General features: G+C 42.2%; 1 protein-coding gene across 5 annotated transcripts in view; it reads right to left on the minus strand.

Moving 5' to 3' along the window:
- PKHD1 (PKHD1 ciliary IPT domain containing fibrocystin/polyductin) overlaps positions 1–25,140 on the minus strand; it is a 456,884-nt gene that overhangs the window by 288,593 nt on the left and 143,151 nt on the right. For all 5 annotated transcript variants that reach the window (XM_069562807.1, XM_069562808.1, XM_069562806.1 and 2 more), the window contains exon 37: positions 16,460–16,672. In XM_069562807.1, coding sequence (XP_069418908.1) covers positions 16,460–16,672 — 213 coding nt within the window. The remainder of the gene's footprint in view (positions 1–16,459; positions 16,673–25,140) is intronic.

The following is a 25,140-nucleotide window of genomic DNA, read 5'->3' on the forward strand; positions in this document are numbered from 1 at the left end:
CTGCAAACAACCAACTTAGAAGAGAATTCTTTGAAATCAAACTATCTGTGAATTAGAGGAGATCCCTTTTGTTTAGAAGACTGTGATATTAGCATTAAAACAAGACAATCTGGCAAACTAAAGAGATGGCATGAGGCATTTTTCACCGTACATTTCTCGCTGCCCTTGAGAAACATTTGCTGTGATTTCTCCCTTGGATAAGGCAAACCCTGGCAGGGGAATCCTGCGCAAGCTTGACTGTGTGTGTGCACTGCAAGCCTTCTGCAGCCTGTTGTAACCTCCAGTGGTACTGGCTAAGCCATCCTGTATAGATGCAGACCAACAGGCTCCAACCACAGCTGATCAGCAAACATTTCTGCACTGCAGTGAACGAGACCTGGGACTACATCTGCCCCCAGTGCTAAGAATTCTGCCATTCATTTGGCAGAAAGGTTTAGATCAAGGCTAACCAAGGTTATCTGGATGGTGCAACGAGCCCTACTCTGATTGAAGGCCTTTTCTAGAGGTATGAAAGAAAGGCTAGCTTTTGTTTTTAACCAATATAAGCTTTACTATTGGTGCTACGATTTAAAAGTGACTGAGAAGAATCAAAAGATAAAGTTCAAAATACTAAGGAAATCATATAATGTAAGATAAGTGGAAATATCTAGAGCACTGATCCCAGCTCCTGTGAGGATTTGAGGTCAGTTCAACAAGCGGGCCTCCTAACCCAATCCAGTGTTCTTGCCTGGAGAATCCCAGGGACGGGGGAACCTGGTGGGCTGCCGTCTATGGGGTCGCACAGAGTCGGACACGACTGAAGTGATTTAGCAGCAGCAGCAACAGGCCCTACAGAATAGTGTGGAAAGTTCTTTAGTTAAAGGGGCACGATCCATTGGTCAGAGCTAAAGGCTTCTGCACTTATCTTTAACACCCACTTCTATTCATGGTCAAATATATTATATATATAAAACCCCAGATATATTTCTACACAATTGTTTTGATAATCATTGCTATGGATTATGTTATGGAATGGAGTAACAGTGAAGAAACAGCTAATTTTTAATGACATTGTTTCTTTTAGAAAAGCAATAAATGTATAATGTTTAACATAAAAATACAGAGAAGCAAAAGATGACAATAAAGGCATTCATCACCAATTATTACAACAGATTAATATATATCTTTTCTATCCTTTCCCTATATTTGTATGTTGACATTTCATATTATGTGTAAAAAAAATTCTATAATTCTATACATATCATTTTGCTAAATTTTCTCACTTAATAGAGTAGGTGCATCTTTCATCTGTATTATATACTGTGTAATATCATGATAAAATCATAGTATGTCACTTTTTAAATGTCTATTTTAAATACTAACCCATTATTTTTTCATATTCAGTTTTTTCTCAATATTTCCCTTTTATAAACAGTGCAGATGTGACCATTCTTGAGCATAATTTTTAGGCATACTCATGATCATTTCACTACTTTAAATTCCTAAAAGGGACATTGCCGTATCAAGGCAAATGCCTAGTTTTAAGCTGTTTGATTTTATTACCAAATTGTCTCACAGGAAGACCGCACATACTCTACACACACTAGCAGTACATATGAATGCCCATCCCTCAGACATTCTACTACTTCTTTTTAATATTGACCAAATTGATTGTTAAGGAAAAAAAATCATTTTTACTTTTTTTTGCATTTTTGTGATTACTAATGAGGTGAAGGTAGGAGAAAACTCAAAAAAATAAAGCATAATCTCTCTCCCCTGTGAACACAGCACTGTGAACACACCCACGCAAGCCCCACATGAATTCATGTTGGTCATTTGCATTAACTGCACCGATATGTCTATTCACACCTAACACCAGAACTTAAATTTGTTGTTAAAAGCTCTTTATTTATAAAAGACAGTTATTTGTATCTGTATCAAATAAGAAATTATGATAAAGGAATGTATTAGTTTCCTAATGATTTAACAAATTAGCCACAAAATTAACATCTTAAAAAAACAAAGCAGACGTATTGTTTCATGATTCTAGATGTTAGAATTCTGAAGCGGGATTCACTGAGTTAAAAATGCAAGCAGAGCTGGTTCCTTCTGGAGGCTCTGAGAGGAAAATCTGTTTCCTTGTCTTTTTTGGCTTCCAGTGGCCACCTCTATCCCTTGGCTTGTGGCCCCTCCTTCATCTTCAAACACTCACTCTTGTCTCTGCTTCCACCACTGCATCTCCTCCTCCTCTGCCTCCTCCTGTATCCCTTTGATAAGGACCAGTGTGATTAACTTGGGCCCACTTGAATTATCCAAGATAATCTCCCCATTTTAAAATCTTTTACTTAATCACACTTGCAAAGTTTCTGTTGCCAAACCTTCATGACTTCCAGGAATTGGGGTATGAACATATTTGGAGGCCTTTTTTCAGAATAGCGTAATTGCATTGTTGAATCGATAGTGTTGAGAAAATGGACTAGCCATTTGGAAAGAAATTAGATAATGAACTTATCCACTATATCAAAATAAATTCTAGATGAACTAAAGAAGGGATTGGCAAACATTTTCTATTCAGAGCCAAACAACAGATTTTGGTCTGCAGGCCAAATTGTCTCTGTTGCAACTGCTCCGCTCTGCCATGGAACCAAGAAGTAGCCATAAACACACCTAAACACATGGGCATGGCTGAGCTTCAATAAAATTTTGTTTGCAAAAATAGATAATGGGCCAGATTTAGCCCATAGGCCATTGTCTTCTGACTTTGGATTAAAGGCGCTAATGTGAAAAAAATAAAAATGTACCAGGAAACAAACAGATAAACGTTTATATAGTCTTTGGATAGGTGAGAATTTTCTAAGCAGGAAATCAAAGGCAGAAACCACAAAAGAAGGTATCTGTAATTTTGCCATTATAGAAATCAGAAAATTCCATAAAAATAATAAAGGCAAATAACAAACTGGGGAAGAACCAGGTTCTTTGTCCCCCTATCAAAAATACTACAAAGGGAGTCAAAAGTAACAAAGCCCCACATAGATAACCAGAGAAAATTAAAACTGAAGAAGAACATTCCAGAAACCTGGAACGAGTTTCTTGTGTTTGTCTTTCTGCCACAGGTAAACACCAGCTATATGTATGTAAAATAGCAGAAAGCCCAGGTGCATCATAAGCCCTTGAAGAGGATGGAGTGAATATTAGTTACCTCCTCTTCCAGGCCCCAGTTTCATCATCTCTGAGATGAAAGTAACAATCCCAGTGGTTCCTACTTCACAGAGTTGTTGTGAGGGTTAAATGAGAGGGAAGAATGGAAAGTAGCTTTGAAAATTTTTAATATAAAGTGCCAGAATCTCAGTAAAAATCCAATTTTTAACAAATACTGAATATAATGCCCAATTTAATGATACTCTTTCTTCAGGACCAGGCTGAAAGCAGTAATATTAATAATACTGCTTTGATGATACATGTGGGAGAATTCTCTTTGAAGGAAAAATCACATGCTCCTGCCTATGGAGCATTCCATTTACTTAACAAAGCTGGATTTCTTTTGCTACTCAAAAACATAAAAAATGTAAAATCTAGAATACATTAACCATTTAATAAGCTAAAGGAAAGTTGTGCTTCAGTCACATCCAACTCTTTGGGACCCCACAGACTGTAGCCCAGACCCACAGACCAGGCCACTCTGTCCATGGAATATTTCCAGCAAGAACACTGGAGTGGGTTTGCCATTTCCTCCTCCAGGGGATCTTCCCAACCAAGGGATTGAACCCATGTCTCCTGTGTCTCCTGCACTGCAGGTGGATTCTTTAGCACTGAGCCAACAGGGAATCCTGAAAGAAGGTTGCTGCTGCTGCTAGTCACTTCAGTCATGTTTGACTCTGTGAAACACTATGGACTGCAGCCTGCCAGACTCGTCTGTCCACGGGATTCTCCAGGCAAGAGTACTAGAGTGGTTGTCATGCCCTCCTCCAGAGGATCTTCCCAACTCAGGGATAGAACTTGGGTCTCCTGCATTACAGGCAGATTCTTTACTGCTGAGCCACCAGGGAAGCCCCTGAAAAAAGGTTCAGATCCGTTCAGTCACACAGCCATGTCCGACTCTTTGCAATCCATGAACTGCAGCACACCAGGCTTCCCTGTCCAGCACCCAACTCCTGGATCTTGCTCAAACTCATGTCCATCAAGTTGGTGAAGCCATCCAAACATCTCAACCTCTATCATCCCCTTCTCCTCCCACCTTCAATCTTTCCCAGCATCAGGGTCTTTTCCAATGAGTCAGTTCTTTGCATCAGGTGGCCAAAATTTTGGAGTTTCAACTTCAGCATCAGTCCTTCCAATGAATATTCAGGACTGATTTCCTTTAGGATGGTCTGGTTTGATCTCCTTGCAGTCCAAGGGACTCTCAAGAGTCTTCTCCAACATCACAGTTCAAAAGCATCAATTCTTCGGCACTCAGCTTTTTTTACAGTCCAACTCGCACATCCATACACAGCTACTGGAAAAACCATAACTTTGACTAGACAGACCTTTGTTGGCAAAGTAACGTCTCTGCTTTTTAATATGCTTCCTAGATTTGTCATAGCTTTTCTTCCAAGAAGCAAGTTTCTGTTAATTTCATGGCTGCATTCACCACCTGCAGTGATTTTGGAGCCCAAGAAAATGAAGTCTGTCACTGTTTCCATTATTTTCCAGTCTATTTGCCATGAAGTGATGGGACCAGACAACAGAGACAGGGACGACAGAGGATGTGATGGTTCAATGGCGTCACCGACTCAATGGACATGAGTTTAAGTAGACTCCAGGAGTTGGTGATGGATAGGGAGGCCTGGTGTGCTGCAGTCCATGGGGTTGCAAAGAGCTGGGCATGACTGAGCGACTGAACTGAACTGACTGATGGGACCGGATGCCATGATCTTAGTTTTCTGAATGTTGAGTTTTAAGCCAACTTTTTCACTCTCCTGTTTCACTTTCATCAAGAGGCTCTTTAGTTCCGCTTCACATTTTGCCACAAGAGTGGTGTCATCTGCCTGCCTGGGTTATTGATATTTCTCCCGACAATCTTGTGCTTGTGCTTCATTCAGCCCAGCATTTCACATGATGCACTCTGCATATAAGTTAAAACTTACTCCTTTCCCAATCTGGAACCCGTCTGTTGTTCCATGTCTATTTCTAACTGTTACTTCTTGACCTGCATACAGATTCCTCAGGAGACAGGTAAGGTGGTCTGGTATTACTATCTCTTTCAGAATTTCCCACTTTGTTGTGATCCACACAGTCAAAGGCTTTGGTGTAGTCAATAAAGCAGAAGTAGAAGCTTTTCTGGGACTCTCTTTCTCTTTTGGTGATCTAACGGATGTTGGCAATTTGATCTCTGGTTCCTCTGCCTTTTCTAAAACCAGCTTGAACATCTGGAAATTCTGTTGAAGCTTCACTTGGAGAATTTTGAGCATCACTTTGCTAGCATGTGAGATGAGTTGCAGTTGTGCAGTAGTTTGAACATTCTTTGGGATTGCCTTTATTGGGAATTGAAATGAAAACTGACCTTTTCCAGTCCTGTGGCCACTGCTGAGTTTTCCAAATTGCTGGCATATTGAGTGCAGCACTTTCACAGCATCATCTTTTAGGATTTGAAAAAGCTTAGCTGGAATTCTATCACCTCCACTAGCTTTGTTTATAGTGATGAAGGCCCACATGACTTCAGACTCCAGTATATCTGGCTCTAGGTGAGTAATCACATCACCATGGTTATCGAGTCATTAAGATCTTTTTTAGTCTTAAGAAATAATTAAGAAAGAAGGTTACTAAGACAGAAAAGCAGTCGGGGAGGAGAGTGAGAGAGGGTTGGAAAACACAGCAGGAAATACAGGCAGGAACCTACATCAGAGAGGGTGCTATAAACAGGTTAGAAATTTTGGACTTTATCTTAGGGACAATGGAAAGCCGCTGAAGAGTTTTGAGCAGTGGCATAATGTGAACAGATCTGCATTTTTAAAAGATCACTCTGGTTCCAGGGTAAACAATGAATTGGAGAGGGGTGAAAATAGCAACTAAAAGATAAACTAGAAAGCTTAAACAGCAGTCTAGGCCCAAGTTGATGGCATCATAAACTAAGGTAGTAGTCATGGAAGTGGCGAGAAGCAAATGGACTTGTGAGTCTTTCAAGAATTAAAGTCAGAACCTGGTGATGGACATAATATGGAGAGGCTGGATAAGAGGGGTATCAAGAATGTTTCCAGCTGACGGATTACTGGAAAGCAACAAACACCATCCCATCCTTCTCAGAATAACAAAGCAGCTTCACCAAATCAAAACAGTAAGCACATGATAATAATAATAATAACAATATTTAATATTTACTGAGTAGATATGCAGGTATCACTCAATGCCTCTCCTGTGCTAAGTGCTATACATGTTTTGTTTCATTTAATCACCTAATAGCATCATGAGAAATGTTTTAGAATCATCTTCAACTTGTGTATGGAAACTGAAACACTAAAGAGTCGCCCTTTTTAAAGGTCAGTCGTCCACCCTCTTCACAACTTAGTCAAGAATTAGTCACACCATTGCTCACAAGAGGTTCCCTTGCTTGGTCCAAATCCTAATACTGGGTATTGATGCCTTAGGTGGCTATTACCCAGTATGTACATATTTATACAAAAGAGTGGCCAGTCTAGATCAAGATCCATGCAGTCCTGGATCTCCTAAGTAAAAACTATCTTAGACTCAACCTCATTCTTTCAATAACACTGTCCAGATAAAATGAAACAGTTATCAGAAATTTTTTAATTGCAAATTTTTTATCACTAGTAAATTTGGTTTTACTTAGTGAATTAACTGACTGGAACTTTTTCCCAGCCAAACTAAACCAGTTTGAAATATCCAGTTAACATTTATTAGTTTTAATTTCAAATTAGCAAAAGTAGTAAAAATAACAGATTGTCAAATATATTTTTTTTTCAGATTGTCAAATATTTTAAAAGTAGACTTTTAAAAAGATAAAAGCTATTGCTTTTATCCGCCCATTCTGCTATTCTGGTTAGATAACACACCTCTAATCTTAAGAAACCATCCTCTCTTGATCACAGATTGTGTAGTCTTGGGGGGTCCAGAAAGTTGGTCCCACCTCCTATTCCATCCCAACCAAAAGACCACCACTTCTCTGGCCATAGCAGTAGCTTCAGTGATGGGCTTATGGCTCAAACACAGTCAAAGCTAATCCTGAAGCTTCTGTTTAAGCTTTTCATTTCAGTTATTCACACAACATATACTTGTTGAAAGCCTACTATGAGTCCAGGCACTATTGGAGGGAATGAGGATATTGTCAATGAGAACAAAACAAAACAAAACATGAAAATCATTGCCCTCAGGATGTATACTTTCAACTAGGGAAAACACTAGAATAAGTACAATATATGACAAATAAACTGTATATGATATCCTGCTGCTAAGTCGCTTCAGTCGTGTCTGACTCTGTGGGACCCCATAGATGGAAGCCCACCAGGCTCCACCGTCCCTGGGATCCTCCAGGCAAGAACACTGGAGTGGGTTGCCATTTCCTTCTCCAATGCATGAAAGTGAAAAGTGAAAGTGAGGTCACTCAGCAGTGTCGGACTTTTCACGACCCCATGGACTGCAGCCCACCAGGCTCCTCCATCCATGGGATTTTCCAGGCAAGAGTACTAGAGTGAGGTGCCATTGCCTTCTCCTATATGATATCCTAGAGAGTGTTAAAAGCTAAAGGGAAAACTCAGAGGGAGGGATGTGAAATTTTGATGAGGGGAACGTTGTAATTTACTCAGGGGTATAATAGTCATTGGAAAACAGCCATTTTTTCATCTAGAGCCACAGGAACCTATTTCTGCCTTCAGGAGGCAGATTGGAAAATGAAGGCAACTCAAGAGAAAGCAAAACCTAGAGCTGCAGAGAAACAAAGGCCTAATGACTTCTTTGAAGCACCTGGACTCAGCTGTGCCTCAAGTTTTTTCAGTTATATGAGGCAATAAATGCCCTGATTTGGGGGGTTCAAATTGGGTTTTCTGTCACTTACAACCAAAAAAGACCTGACAAATGCCAACACTTTCAGGTATATATAGAAACTTAAAGTAGCTTATAATGTGTTTCTAAGTGGGGTTCCTGCTGTACTTGGATTATCGAATAGCTAGAACTCATTTCTAATTAGCAGGATACATTCAAAGTAAACACCTAAAATCCTAAGACCTTAAAAACAGCATGTTCACTTTAACGTTTTTAAAGTTCCTTAAAGTGTGCTTTATACTCTTACTGGAAGGAACTCTTTCTTATCCATTGTTCCAAGGTCACTCTTGCCCAGATCAAGCAATTACAAATTCTAAGTTATCTCAGCTAATAATAAATTGAGATTTTACCAGATATGCGCATATAGAATAGTTGTATTTTGACTTTTTTGAAGGCTTACAAGGCAACAGAGAATTTCTGTCTTACTTTTGTTGATGGTGTTGGTCATATTTTGAGAGACATATAGTTAAGGACCAATTCACATGTGCTCTGAATGGAGAAGCAGTCATCAGTCACTGGCCATCCTGCATGCTGAGGGTTCTAAGTCCAGGACCACGCTGACCAACATTAACTTGACCGAGTAGTTACCCATCTACCGCAACATACAAGCTGATTAGAACCCCGTGTTGGATTGAAGCGTGTATAAATTTAAGATTACAGAAAGCAGGGTTTTTATGTTTCTAATCCTTCTTCCTCCATTCTTCCTCTCACTTTGAGCTTACTTTCTCCACCCACACCAAATTAAACAAAACACACACACACACATAACAGCTTCTCTCCCTTTTAACCCAACATCCCTTGGGAGTCCCCTTTCACATATGTAGCAAACTGCAAGCAGAGACTTCTGCTCCCTCAACCCAACCAAGAGGACCCAAGCTAGGGACAAAAGATGATAAGCATCCATATTTGTACATGAGCCATGAACAGACAGGGAATTTCCTTGAGGCTTATTAAAAGAGGCTAATCTAATTCTACTATTGGAGCCATCACTGGATAGACCCCGCCTCAAGCTACATGAGACATCATCGGTCGACAAAGGTCCATCTAGTCAAAGCTATGGTTTTTCCAGCAGTCATGTACAAATGTGAGAGTTGGACCTTAAAGAAGGCTGAGCACGAAAGAATTGATGCTTTTGAACTGTGGTGCTGTGGAAGACTCTGGAGAGTTCCCTTGGACAGCAAGGAGATTAAACCAGTCAATCCTAAAGGAAATTGGCCCTGAATATTCATCGGAAGGATTGATGCTGAAGCTGCAGCTCCAATTCTTTGGCCACCTAATGTGAAGAGCCAATTCACTTGAAAATCGTGATGCTGGGAAAGACTGAGGGCAGGAGGAGAAAGGGGCAACAGAGGATGAAATTGTTGAATGGCATCATCGACTGAATGGACATGAGTTTGAGCAAACTCCAGGAGATGGTGAAGAACAGGGAAGCCTGGCGTGCTTCAGTCTATGGGGTCCCAAAGAGTCAGAAACGATTGAGCAACTGAACAACAACGTGATCAGACAGGGTACAGATTTCCCTTGGGGCTTATTAAAGGAGGCTAATTTAATTCTGCCATTGGAGCCATTCCTGGATGGACCTCACCTCAAGCTACATGATCAACAAAGAGAGGAAATTCTAAGAAATTCTCAGTCATGGGGGTGAGTCATCAGCCCCGTGAGCAGCCTTTTCCTCGCCTTCCCACAGAGGGAGGTCTGAGGCTATTTCTCTCCACTTCATCAAAGAAAAGGGGCTTCAAAGATATCAGTCTTTGAGATGCCTGTGAGAAAAGGAGACGGCTTCTTTTTTCCCAGATTGGATGTCTACATATACTGCAGCGTATGTGTGGGCTCTCTGTGCTTATCTGAACAGGGGAGAGGAGACTTAGAGCAAAGTGTTGTGAGTGGGACATCTGTGGTATGGAAAGATTTGTAAGTTTCCTCTGGATCAAGTAGATTCTGGGAAAGGTAGCTTCATTTGCGCCAGATTTCTGGTGGAAGCTAAGGGCACTGCAAACTCAGGTGGAGCTTCCACACTGGGAAACAGTGGAAAGGTTTTCTGTAGGACCCCAGTGATCAGAGAGAGAGAGAATCAACAATCAACCAGTATTATCCAGAAAGGATACAACTGCACAGTTCAGTTAAAAGCCAGTTAGCCTCCTTGCTTCATCTTCCTCAGCACCTGCCTCACCTCTTCTACCTGCCCCAGCACCAAGAGAATACAAAAGACAGATGGATCATACGGTAATTCTATTTTTTGTTTTCTGAGGCACTTTCGTACTCTTTTCCATAGTTGTTGCACCAACTTACATTCCCACCAACAGTGTAGGAGGGAAGCTATTACATACAGAATGGACAGACAACAAGCTCTTACTGTATAGAACTGCCTGCATGCATGCTGCTGCTTCAGTCGTGTCCGACTATTTGTGACCCCATGGACTGTAGCCCACCAGGCTCCTCTGTCCATGGGATTTTCCCAGCAAGAATACAGGAGTGGACTGCCATTTCCCTCTCCAGGGGGTCTTCCCAACCCAGGGATCAAACCCACTTCTCCCACGTCTCCTGCATTGCAGATGAATTCTTTACCACTGAGCCGCAGGGGAAGCTTGCATAGCACACAGAAGTATATTCAATACCCTATGATAAACCATATTAGAAAAGAATATTAAAAAGAGTATATATATATATATATAATTGAATCACTGTACAGCAGAAATTAACACAACATAGTAAATCAACAGTATTTCAATTAAAAAAAGAAAAAAGATGAGCTACCTGAGTCATTTTTATCACTATTTTCACAATAGAACTCTTTATTCCAAGTGAAATACTATTTTAACATAAATTTAAGCTAGAAGTAAAAACAATGAGGCAGTTGCTTGAGCAGTTTAAACTTTTATAGCTTGATCCCCAAACAATTCATCGTTTGCAGAACCTCTGCAGTTCCCTCAAGAAATGTTCAGATTTTGTGGAGACTAGTAGGAAAACCACTGCCCAGGATACATGTGTCAACTCCATGCACACAACTTCATGCTTCCAGACAGCCTGATACACTTTAGCAACACAGTAAGCATGCCCATAGACAGCACTCATAAAAAGCATGGCGTTTACACACAGATGTTTGGTATTTTGAGACGGGAAGTAAACTGTATTTAAACCCTTTTTCCTATTTATTCCTATCACAGTCTCCTGTTCATAACATACACTGTTTTCTTCAACCATATTCCCATAGTCCTACTTTCCCCACAAACTTCCATTTATATTTAATGCCTGATCTTGTAATTTCTTGAAAAGGACAAAGACAGAAGTCCATTCAAGGCCAGAAGACGGCTTTTTCTGCTGAGAAACTGTCAGCCAAATTTCTCAGGGAGGAACTGGAAATGAAGTGAGAGACATTGATAAATTTCCCTTTTGAACAATCAATAAAAGCCCCACCATCCTGTTCAGCCTCCCACTGTGGAAGCAAGGGCCGTAATTACATTGTCAAAAATTCAAGTTGCCCAGGCTGACAGCGACCCCCTTGAAAAGTGACATGTGATTGGCACTTGGTCTGGGGTGGTGAACCTGGATTGGCAGACAGAGGGAGGGAGCAAAAGGTGAGAGTGAAATTTCCTCATTGACAATAGCCCCCCAAAACCCCAGACTGACACTCTTTAAAAATCTGCAAGCCTTTAGCCATATTAACATAGCAAAGCATACAGCTGACACAATTTACTGTCATCTGATCAACAGAGATTCAGAACCCAGAATTCTAAACCCAGAGAAAGAGAAAGACACACTGGGCTGTGTGTGCTTGTGTGTGTATGTATGTGTGTGTGTATGTATGTGTGTGTGTAAGGGGTAGGGGCGGGGCAACTGAGTATAGAAGTGTAAGAGAATTTTTCTACATTAAAAGCAAAACATGGAAAACATGCTTTCAGCTCCATCTTTCTTGGTGACAGCTGAACAACAAAGTCTGTATGCTTAGCAACTTTAATCTATGATAAAAAATCGACTAGAGCAGAAGGGTTACAAGGGGCAGCCATGAAGAATGAGATGGAACAGAGAAGGTGGGAAAGCCTGCCACTGAGACGCAGACCCATTGGTGTGATCCTCCAGGAGTGAAATCTGTATCCATCAGTCAGGCCTCTTCCTATTGGATATTGGGAATAAAACCCCTGAAAAAGCCTCATTGGCAGGGCAGTGCTCTGCTTTTGCTTAGACTGGAACCCATGCAAATGGTTTCCAAGAAGCCTTCATTATAATCATGCCCAGCAATGGTGTTTATCCACCGCTAGGAAGCAGCTGCACCACAAGAGATTAAAATCAAACTGTGTTCACTGAGTTTTGGAAACAGACCAAAGGTGCCTGGAAGTGCTTTTCCTTCATGACCTCCAAAGTGAAAACTTCTCTTGTTGTGATGAAAGGTAGACAAGAAAATGAATAAAGAGGGACTTCTGTGTTGGTCCAGTGGTTGAGTCTGCCTTGCAATTCAGGGGACGAGGGTTTGATCTCTGGTCAGGCAACTAAGATTCCACATGCCACGGAGCAACTAAGCCCAGGCACTGCAACTACTGAGCCGCAGCTAAAGAGTCCACATGCTACAACAACCTCACAGGATGCAACGAAGGCTCTGTGTGCCACAACAGAGGCCAGATGCAGCCAGATAAATAAGTAATATTTTTACAAAAAGAAAATATAATGAATAAGGGGGAAAATCTCCAAGCAGAGCTGGTTCCATGCCAAGTAGAAGTCCCCTCTTATCCTTGAAAGAAACTATGAGATCATTGGGGTTTCCTAGGTAGTGCAGTGGTAAAGAATTTGCCTGCCAGTGCAGAGACACAAGAGATGCAGTTCTATCCCTGGGTCAGGAAGATCCCTTGGAGTGGTTAATGGCAACCCACTTTAGTATTTTGCCTGAGTGAAATCCTATTGATAGAGGAGACTGGTAGGCCACAGTCCTTGGGGTCCCAAAGACTCAGACATAACTGAGAGACTTAGCACGCATGCACATGCAAACACACACACACACACACACACGCACATGAGATGACTGGCACAGGGGACTTGCTGCTTTTTGGGGAAAATATCATCAGAACAGCCATAACTAACAGTGCTCGAGTGTTACCATGTGCTAGACACTTTGGAGCAGTTCACAAGCAGTAAGTCTACAAGGCAGGAACTGTGTTTTCCTGGTTTTATAGAGATTGATTTGCCCAAGGTCATACTTGATAAGTGGCAGAACTGGACTGATTTCTGATTCCCAAACTTAGATGAACCACTAAAAACAGCCTTTCTCCATGTGCAGTCCGTGCGCTCCCTAAATCCAATCACCCGATGGTCCCACTGAAAGGCACATTCCTGGGCCCGTGCCAAGCCCACAGACTCAGATTCTGGAAGAGAGGTCCAGAAACCTTGATTTTCAGAATCTTCCCGAGAAGCGTCTTCCATGCGCGAAGGTTGGTGGCTCCCCTCCCTACAGCATCCTGGAAAGCTGAGTGAAGTCGGGTCTTTAGGGACCTGCTGGGGGCAAGGCAGTGAATCAAGTTGCTCACTTTTCTGCATACTTGACAGCAAAAGATAATTAGTTTTCTACTAAAGCCCCAGTGTCACCAGGTCCACCTCTGGCCCTGGGAAAAGGCCAGTGAAATTACGTAACGATTTTAACCATGATATGGCACCAGGCTGCCAGAGGGGAAGCCTGTGTGAGACCTCAGGTGGTGAGGGAGAGAGCAGGGAGAGGACTGACAGGCCACAGGCTGTGACTGGGGATCCCTCCCACCCAGTGGCTCAGCTCTTTTCTACACACTGTTTCTTTCAAATGAATGAGATGCAGCAGCAGCAACTCAATCAGGAAAACAGCTTGATTTTGCCTGTGTTCATGTTCAAGCTTTGCTTCATGAGAGATCATATTCATGCCTGTATCAGTAGGACTGTGGGGAAAGGGGTAAGACCTCCGTTGATGACACCCTAACCCTGGGAATACAGGAAAGAAGAAGAGGAGGAAAAGGAGGGAGGGGAAGAGGGCTGGGAAAGGAGAAGGAGGAAAACGAGAGGAGAAGATGGAAATGAGGGAAGCCGGGGAGAGGAGGTGTCTGTACTTTCAGCATCCAGTAACATCACCAGGATAAGGTAGCAACACTTTTGAAATTTCAGGATTCTTAAAACACATTAGAGGCATCTACTTTGCTTTAATTGCCCCATATATTAATTATAAACAGTGGTCCTAGGGATTTTCTTAACTTGACATCTATTAAAACACAGAGGTTAGAAGCACAGAGTACATTTACAGTATAAGCACACAAAGGTATATTTTTTAAGTCTTTCTCTGACCCTTCATAATAGAACATGAGAAAGAAGGCATTGGAATGAAAGAATTCGAGTAAAATAATTGGGAGAGTTTCATCCTTCTTCAGGTGAACTTCCACTTCCGGCAAGAGTTATGCCATCTGCATCTCACAGGACAATGGCTCTCAAACCAACAGATACTTCTGAAGCTTTAGGATCCTTCAGGATCTGGCTGGTTGAGATACTGATCTGTGCCTTCTTCTCAAGGGTAAACAGCAGCACATTGGGTTGGTGGTCTAAGTGGCTGTTAGACTAGAACAACCATTGGAGATCATCACTGCTGTGTAAATAGACAGAAGCCCCTCGTGGATCTGGGCTATAAGATCAGTATAAGTGCTTGCTGATGAAAATGAGAAGAAAAAGGTACTGCTTAGAAGTAGAATACAAGAATCAATATTGTAGGTGTTTTGAATTTCTGTCTAGATATTTGTGGGCTTTTCAGCCTTACAAAATTCACTCCCAGTGTGTATCTCTCTAGCTGGTCCCTGGTCAGCATTTAATAAATGCTTGATGATAAGATCCCACTTCTACTCACAGTAAGTTGAAAAAAGGCAGAAGAGGGCTTTTAGTAGACAATGATTGAGGGCCACAATTTTTAATGGACAAACCGTTGATATCGCAAAAAGACTGACTCCTCAGCATAGCCACATGCCATGTCTAGAACAATTACCCTATAAGAGGTAGCAGAGTCCTGTTTTGTTATGTCAGCACAGATATTCCAGTGTATAAGATACCACATTTTCTCTCCAGAAACCCAAATCGGGCTACTATCTGGTGCCTGTATTTTTTATCTGCCTTTGGCTCATGTCATGTAATAAAATGCTTATCAGTACCCACTGAAAGACACTCCATGCACATCATGTTATACTTACATTTTCTAGTTGATGCTAAGGGTTATCCTGGCACACAGAGTAATTTCCTGAATCTCAAGGAAAATAAAAATGTCTATTTTGCAAAGTGCAATGAGGTCAGCAAAAGGCAAACAAAATTGTAGCAGAAACACACTGTAACCTAATATCTGTTTTCTCCCCAGGAATCTATAAACACCAACTCACCTGTAACAGGATTCCAGGGAGAACAACTGAACCCCATTCCCAGGAGGGGAAAATAGCAACAACAACAACAACAAGCTTGCCTGTTTGGTCTGGGATGCCACCAGTGTACACAGCCTCCCGTGTAGGCTAAGTAACAGTAAGTAACCCTACTGGTCGGTTTTCACTAGGTTAAGCCACAGTTACAAATACAAATCTCAGTCATTCATGACAACAAAAGTTTATTCCTCACTCAAACACACAGGAGTGGTAGGCCACATGTAGCTGTGCCCAAGCTTAAGGGACTGCCCCTATCCCTACAGGAGATGGTGTATTCTCAAGCAGAAAGAAAACAGAAAAATGTTCAAAGTATTACACGGGTTCTTAAAACTTCAGTTTGACCATGAACTACATCATTTCTGCTCACATCCCATTGACCAAAGCAAGTCCAAGGTGAAGTCCACTCTCCCTGGGACAAGGAAATATGGTCTACCCACAGGGAGGAACTGAAAGTTACCTGACAGAGAGAAGAGGTGTATAATCCTCTTGCAGAAAGGCAAGTGAGTAACTGAGAACCATAGTACATTCTGCAGTGAGTAGCGTCACAATTAATATTCCTTATTTACTGGTATAGACGGACTTATTTGCAAAGCAGAAATAGAGGCACAGATGTAGAGAACAAAGGTGAATATCAAGGGGATGGCTGGAGTGGGAGATTGGGACTGACATTCACTCCTGATACTATGTATAAAGTAGATAACTAATGAGAACCAGCTGTATAGAGCAGGGAACTCTACTCCGTGCCCTGTAGTGACCTAAATAGGAAGGAAATCGAAAAAAGAGGGCATATATGCATACGTATAGCTGATTTACTTTCTATACAGCAGACACTAACACAACATTGCAAAGCAAATACTACACTAAAAATAATAATAATATTAAATAGTCCTTATTTAAGGAAACAGTGCCCGTGCTTTAATTCACTTTGTTGCTTCAGCAACTAACAGCCAAAGAGATGTAAGTAGTTTTACCATTTTCCCCATCATCTGTACCTTGGCTAGACAAAGCTCCGCCTCAGTTCCTCTGTTCCTCTGGCCAGTTGCCTCACTCACCATGAAGGGAAAGAGTTCCATTCCTCACAGCCAGGAACTTGACGCCATATGGGAAGAAGCGGGCAGAGTAGGAGCTTCCATAGAGTTTGATCCGAGCTTTGCCTTGGAAGGGCTTGTCCTCAGATCCAATCCGGAGTTCTCCACCATCAGAAACAAGGATGGAGTGTGTCCTGAGTTCGAGGGGTCCCAGGTCCAGGAAGATCAACTTCCCTCCTAAGAGCCAAGAGAAGACACTCAGTCTCTGGGAAGATGAGGCTCACCTTCTTTTGACAGTTATAATGTCTGATGAAACTGTCTTCACTTATATGATCCTGCTGAAATTTAGATTTATCTCACCTTCTTTCCTAGAAGCACAGTTGAGTCATCTGACATTAAGGAGCAGAAGCACAGTATTACTAAGTCAGCTTAGGTTAGCTATCACAATTCACAGCAGCTTTATTTACAGTGTTTTTAGTCACAATAACCTAAATGCCTAGAAATTTAGGAGTAGCTAAATAAGAAATGAGAAGATCACCATTTCACCACGTAATAGCAGCTTAGAAAATTAAGTTTAAAAAACAGGGAAACAGTAAACAGGAAATAGGAATAGAAGAAAATTATGCCACAATTATAAGACATGGCAAAAGGAAGCGTAATTAGGCAGCATTATGAAATATTTTGCACTTTAGCTGGCCAACATCCATTATCCTTTTCTTTGGATATGCTCGGTCTCTCAGTCATGTCTGACTCTTTCCAGCCCCATGGACTGTAGTCCACCAGACAACTCTGCCCATGGAATTTTCCAGGCAAGAATACTGGGGTAGAGTGTCATTTCTTACTCTATTTCTTTGGATAATAGACCCTAATTTCCACAAGGAATTATTTTGCTCCATTGAACAGAGCTGAGTGGAACTGTCAATCATGGTGCCTTATCCTACCATCAACTCTGTCATGATTTCCTTGCTTCCCAAGGAAATCTGGAGCCAAAGGAAAGGGGAGACTGGAAATATTTGATTCTTAGTAATTCCAGGGGTTGTCTCTTAACAAGCCTGAGAAGAGTCCCTGTTTCTGAGACCCTCACCTGCCAAGTCCCTCCAAAAGGCCACCTCTTTCCAACACCTCAGCCTCTGTTGTCTTGATGTCCCTTTTTCAAAAATGGCAAATTGATCACACTCTAAGGTGACCGACCCAAGAAGCAACTCTCCTTTGGTGACCTACAGGTTCGGTGCTTAAAAAGCACCACAATCCTTACCAGTCTTCCAAAGGGCCTGCTGGCAATGCTGATTTTAAAGTCTGACTTTAATTTTCCCTTCCATTGTCATTACAATGACAAGAAAAATCATTAGAAATGCAGTAATGAGTCCCATGTCAAGGAATTGATGCTTTCGAACTGTGGTGCTGGCAAAGACTCTTGGGAGTCCCTGGGCGAGCAAGGAGATCAAACCAGTCAATCTTAAAGGAAATCAACTCTGAATATTCACTGGAAGGACTGATGCTGAAGCTGAAGCTCCAATTCTTTGGCCACCTGATGCAAAGATCGGACTCATTGGAAAAGACCTTGAGGCTGGGAAAGATTGAAGGCAGGAGGAGAAGAGGATGACAGGATGAGATGGTTGGATGGCATCACTGACTCAATGGACATGAGTTTGAGCAAACTCCAATAGATAGTGAAGGACAGGGAAGCCTGGCATACTGAAGTCCATAGGGTCTCAAAGAGTCAGACACAACTGAATGACTGAACAATAAGTGAATCCTTCTGTGAACAAGAGGGAAGAAATGCGACCTATGATGCAGGCTACCTTCTTGCATTCACTAGAACATTTTCACTCACAGGCATGTGGCATTAATGTCCCAGATCTTCAACTAGTGGAACATGAGTTGAACAATGGGTCCAACAATGGGTCGCACCGTTATCAACAGTCAGGAAATCTGAACTGAGATGAACCATGATGGAGACAGAGTATTGAATCAGATACCTGTCCCCACTCTGGTACTGGCCTCTGAATGACCCTCAGTAAGTCTCACAAAATTGCTGGGCGTTGGACTTCTCAGTTTCCAAATCTTTCCCACTCAGTGCCAAGGGATAGTCTGTTTGCTTCTCAGTGACATGTGGAACAGAGTTATGCATCCACTGAGGCTCTTCTGTCTCTAGAACACTTGGCATCTACATCCACAGAGAACACAGTCAAGTGTGCATTTGACACTGATGGAGACATGGACCTCTTGTTCTCCAGACACCACCTACACTGCAGGGAACTTTGTCTCTTGAGAAAGAGATTACCTGCACAGTGAGGAATTCTAATGAGATGATGGGGAAAACAAGGGAACTGACATGTATTAAGCACATGTCCTATGCCAATATCTTTAGCGATGTTGTCTGAAACAACCTTTCCAAACAAGCCTAGGAGGTCAACATCACGCTCTATATTTCAGGGCAGATAGTGGGCTGGGGGCAGCAGAGCGAGAGCTAGAACCCAGGACCACCTAACAGAGACACTCACGTTCTATCCACTTTGCAAACCCTACCAGGTAGCTTGTTCATTAATTAGGAAATACTTTCTATTAATTATTTCATTAATTTCATTATTTATCATAGTTACTTTTAAGAAAAAAGACATGTTACTTATTTAGGTAAGTTTGCCTATGGCTTGTTTATAGGAGACTTATTTTAATTTTATTAATGTAGATATACCTCACTTCATTCTGAAAAGGATTTGAGGCAGATTACAAGGATTAGTGGGTAAATTTATAAATCGGGGATGTGCCCCTTTTACTATCAAGTAAAATATTAAATTAGTAGAAATTTGAAAAAGTCATTTACTGATGAGACCTAATAATAACACTAATAGAGGGAGAAAAGCTCAGCCCCCCAAAAATCATTTGCATTGGCAAGAGTACTATAAGTAGGAGTAATTAGTTAATGTGATTCCCTGCAGAAAAGCCTTCCTTCTTTACTTTATCAGTGGCAAGTATGTATCAGGAAATCTAGGTAAATATGGAAGAAAGTTTGTTATGAAATTTGGGACTTCCCAAGTAGTGTTAGTGGTAAAGAATCTGTCTGCCAACACAGGAGACACAAGAGACTGGGTTTGATCCCCGGGTCAGGTAGATCCCCTGGAGTAGGAAATGACACTCCATGCCAGTATTCTTGCCTGGAAAATTCCATGGGCAGAGGAGCGTGGCAGACTAAGAGTCAGACATGACTGAACACACATTTGTTGTGGAATTCAGCTAATTTTGGTTGAAATAATTGTATGTGATAACCAAGGTAAAAGCTTCTTGGTGTAAAAGAACAGGAGGTTTATATTCAATCTACCTGTGTGCCAAGGCCCCAAGTGTTTCATTGCACACTTTATTAGCTTAAGACCAATATATACCGAGCTGCTTTAAAGAAGAGTTACTTGAATATGGGAGGGAAGTGGGAGGACTTTATTTCTCCACTTTATAGAGCTTGACCCCTTTCTGAAAGCTGAAATAAAGAGCAGGGCTGAAATCAGCCTTTGGCTCTGACCCTGACACTGCTTGTTATGATTGTTCATGAAAGCTGAGTACATCCCACGAGTGACCTCGGGTAATTTTATAAAAATCAATCAACCATCATTATTGTTACTTCCCCTCCAAAATAAATAAATGAACACAACTTTTTACATGTAATCATTTGTTTCCATTAAACGTCTCTTTTATTTCTTTTAAAGGGAAGTAAAAGAGACTTTTAGCAGCTAGGGAATGTTTGCAAAGTACATCAAAACCTACTTTGGGCTAACCCCACAATTAGCCATCCTCTGTAATAACCACAAAATGATTTGGTGTGCATGAGTGTGTTTTAAAGAAAAACAAATACACAGTTGTAGCTATTTTCCCCATTACAGAAAACACTTAGAGTATAAATATTATACCATACAAGAATATACTCATCAAGGGACTTCCTTGGCAGTCCAGTGGTTAAGACTTGAGATTTCACTGGATGGAGATGCCTGTTCAATCCCTGGTTGGGGGACTAGAGGGCTTCCCTGGTGGCTCAAATGGTAAAGAATCTGCCTGCAGTGCAGAAGACTTGGGTTCAATCCCTTGGTCAGGAAGATCCCCTGGAGAAGGGAATGGCTACCCACTCCAGTATTCTTGCCTGGAGAATGCCATGGACAGAGGAGCCTGGTGGGCTACAGTCAATGGTGTCACAAAGAGTCAGACACGACTGAGTGACTAACACGTAGGGAACTAGGATCCCACATGGCACCAGAAAAGAACTGGCTTCTATCCCAATTCTTTTCCTGTAGTCTCTGTGGAATCCTCCCCAGTAGGGCTTTGCTTGGCCATTCCACCAAACCTGATCCTATCGAGGTCACAAGTGGCAATCACACAGCTGAGCACCCATGGCATCTGACATGCTTGCTCAGTCCTTCCTTGCTGCTCCATCCCTCGGCTGCCCAGTTCTGTGCTCTCCTGGATCCCTCCCCAATCCCAGCCTCTCCTCCCGGCCTCCTCTGCCTGATTCCTCCTGACTGTCCCAACCACTGACCCTTGAAATGTCACAAGACTCAGTCCCTTGATCACTTTTCCAATCATTCTATGAACATGGCCTTGCTTTTCTCACCTTGTCTTAAAGTTTCAAATGCCATCGTACACTCATCGCCGATGACTCCCAGAGGACTCCCAAGGCCCACTTCTGCCCTCAGTTCAAGATTCGTAGACCCATCTTGTTTCTTGGTATGTCTATATGGATGTCTCAAAGTTTTCTTGACTTAGAACATGCAAAAAGTGAGCTCCTTGTCTTGCCCCATTTCCATAAATGGCAACTCCATCCCTGCAATTGCTCAGTTTGAAAGTCCTGGAGGTAACATTTACTCTCTCACACACCACAACCGAGGCTCCAAGAAATTTTGTGCATTCTTCCTTCCTTAACATCCCTGTGATCTGGCCCCTTCTCACCACTTGCACGTCCATCACTGGGATCTAAGTGACATCTCATCTCCAAGTAACTGTAAAGCCTTTTAACTCAGCTCTTTGCTCTGCCCCTGCCCCAACCCTAGGGTCTACTCTCAAAACAACAATGTGATTTTTAACTTCATCACATCACCTCTCTGCTGGGAATTCTCCAACAGCTCCCACCACACACAGAGTCAAAGCCCTCCAAACCCAGCAGGGCTGGCCCTCTCCGGCCCCCTCTCCCCCATCTCCTCCCCCCAGCTCACAGTCCTCTGCCACTCCCACCCTTGCTCCCCTGAAGCACAGTCTCTGCCCTCATTGTGTGCAAATCCCCCAACCATCACAAACCACCGCCCAGCCCCTGATCCTCCTCCCCTGCTGCATCATTCTCCATGCAGCTCAGAAAATCTAACGCAAAATACAATACGACTGTTTTCCTTATGAATATAAACTCCAAGAGAATGAGAATTTGGGTGTATTTAATTCGCAGCTGCAGCCCCTGTACCTAGAACAGTGCCTGTCATACAGGGAGCTTGGAAAGCAGTCACTAAATACTTGTGAGATAAATAGGAGTTGAAGTTACAGAAGAGAATGAGGTCTCCCTAGGCAGACATGTAGAGTGAGAGCAGAAGAGAGACAAGACTACAAACTAGCATTTACAGACCAGTCTAAAGAGAGGAAGTAGAATGATCTTTCAGGTGAGTCAGTGAAACAAGTGAACTGGAGAGGAATCAAAAGGTTGGGGTGGGTTCCTGGAAGAGCTTTAAGAACTAGGAAGGTGGCAGATGGCAATGGCAAACTTAGTGTCATTTTGAGGAGGATCTGAGGGCAAAGGGTGCAGAGAAAGAGTACACTTGGTTAGGACACATGTGCCAGGTAATGAATGAACTTGGGGAGAATGACTCCCATTTTAAGCAGAAAGAAACCCAGAGATGTATGGAGGCAAGATGCAGGGAGAAATCTGACAATCCCCAATTCACTAGAGCAATCTGTGTCACCAAACTAGATTATTCATGTACTCAAAGCTTGAACTACCTAAATTTTCAGATGTAAATTATCCAGTTTGCTTATCCACTTAGATGAGCCTCCATTTAGTTTTTTGCATCAACTCTGAATAATTCCTTAAAAATTTTAGCATCCTGTATTGTGTTACCTTTCCAGTTATTCCACAGGGGGAGCCTATAGAATTCTCTTCCCCTGGAGAGTTAGAGATGATCATACATTCAGGATGGATGGGTCCTGCTCTCCCTGGATAAGGAGGGTGGGCTGAGTGACGTGACGGGGCAGAGCTGGGGTACTTGGCTGCACCCTACTGTGCCCTTCAGAACTCTGTTGCTATGCAGGTAGGTGTCAGGAGAAGGTGAGGAAGAAGAGAAGGCCAGCATTCAGGGAAGGCATCCACAAGCCCAGAGCTTGCATTCTGATGGGGATGCACACAGCTTCCTTTGTTGGTGAGATCCGGATTAGGCTTGTGCCTGATCCACTGGAGCAGAGCCTGGAAGCCTTCGAGGTGGGCTTGTCCCCGGCCAGAGAGGCGGAAAATCAATTTGGCTGGCAAACGAGAGCCCCCAAGAGCTCAGTGCACGCTCCATAATCCTATCCACTAGCAGCTCAGGAAATAGATGCCAGGGCTCTCACATATTCATGGGGGAGGTGAGGCATAAATCAGGCTTTAAGGATTGGGGGCAAAGGCAATGGACTCTCTGGCTGGCTACTAATTAATCAAGCACAGAACACCTCAACCTGGCAACCTGGGAGTCACACACACAACACACACACACACACACACACACACACACACACACACACACACACAGAGGCTGCTGCTGCTTTTCCAGAGTCTTTTTCATTTCAATTAAAATAGATATCGGAGGAAATTCTCCCCTTTAGCTGAGGCTGCTTATGCATCCCCCTGTTCTTCCTTTAATTAAAAAACATGCTTATTGCAATACTTGCCAGAATCACTTTAACGGTATTTTAATTGTAATGTCTCTGCCTGATTAAAAAAAGAAAATATGAACCAGAAAGTGTTTGCAAAAATGTTCTCAGGATGCAGAAAGAGAATCACACACCTCCTCGAATGGGTGCCACATACTAATTCCTTAATTAGCCTGGCACTGCTAGTCAAATGGGCAATATGGAGGAAAAAACATATCGGAAGTAAAATCACTGACACAGAGCCACGAAACAATAGCAGTCGGGAGAATCATTTTCATCAGCTCAGATTTCCCTGGTAGGAGAGACAAGTGCATCTAACTAAAATTCCACATTCAGGACAGGCACATTCAATGCAGCCAGCAAGATTTCCATTGCCCTTTGCAAAGGGTCGCATAGCCTTTGGGAAAAGAGTAGCTGGACCAGGTTAATTGGTTTCCAGTCCTGACAATCCTATATGGCTTCCTCTGTTGTTTTAGGCTTTATTTTATGCTCAAACTCAGTTGTGTCCGACTCTTTGCAACCTCATGGACTGTAGCCTGACAGGCTCCTCTGTCCATGGGATTCTTTTTTTCCAAAAAAGAATATTGGAATGGGTTGCCAGTTCCTACTCCAGAGATCTTTCTGACCTAGAGATCAAAGTCGAGTCTCTTGCACAACTGCATCAGCAGGCATCAAGTTGTTTCAGGCTAGTAGTTCTCAACTTAAAGTGAAGTGAAGTGAAAGTTGCTCAGTCGTATCCAACTCTTTGCGGCCCCATGGACTATACAGTCCATGGAACTCTCTAGGCCAGAATACTGGAGTGGGTAACCTTTCCCTTCTGCAGGGGATATTCCCAACCCAGGGATTGAACCCAGGTCTTCCTCCTTACAGGCAGACTCTTTAGCAGCTGAGCCACAAGGGAAGCCCAAGAATACTGGAGTGGGTGGCTTATCCCTTCTCCAGTGGATCTTCCCGACCCAGGAATCTAACCGGGGTCTCCTGCATTGCAGGCGGATTCTTTACCAATTGAGCTATCAGGGAGTGTACAGAATCACCCAGAGGTCTTAAAATACAGATTGGTGGTGTTACTCCACCCCCAGAGTACATTTGCTATGGGGTCCCCAAATATGCATCTCTAGCAAGTTCCCAGATGATGTTCTTGCTGCTGACCAGGGGACACACTTGGAGAATCACTGTTCTAGGTTAATTAAGCTTGTTCTATGTGTCTGTTGTCTAAAACAGGTTGAGATATACAAGACTGGAATTGCAGATTAATTCACTTTGTCATTCAACCAACATTTGCTATAAGCTTGTTCTATGTGTCTGTTGTCTAAAACAGGTTGAGATATACAAGACTGGAATTGCAGATTAATTCACTTTGTCATTCAACCAACATTTGCTATTATTTCCCAGTCCTTCTAGGTGCCATGATAAAATTGTAAAAAATATAGTCAGTACTTCCAGAAGGTCACAATGAAGTTTCATTGCTCCAAGCTAATACCCTGGTTTTAGTGAACTGGTCAGCTTCACAGATAACCTAAAAAGATGATGACTCAACATCTTACTGTTTCTATAAAACTTAAAAATCATGAAGTTATCTCTTTTTATTAATTAATTCTATACTAATTACAAAGGGTAAACATATTATGGCAGAGAAATATCTAAAGTTCAAAATATTCAGATGTAAATAAGTACCTTTGTTTATAGCTACTGTAATCAATTACTGCTTAACTAAACCTTGATTTCCATTCTTCCCCCAGAAAATCAAAATTTTCTTTTACCAACAAAGTTTCTGATATTTAAATTCTGAAGGCCCTTAGCTGGGTTTCTAAAAGGTCACTTAAGACCTCAGAAAGAAAGGA

Source organism: Ovis canadensis, chromosome 20, assembly GCF_042477335.2.
Source record: "Ovis canadensis isolate MfBH-ARS-UI-01 breed Bighorn chromosome 20, ARS-UI_OviCan_v2, whole genome shotgun sequence".
In the NCBI taxonomy this organism is placed as follows: Eukaryota; Metazoa; Chordata; class Mammalia; order Artiodactyla; family Bovidae; genus Ovis; species Ovis canadensis.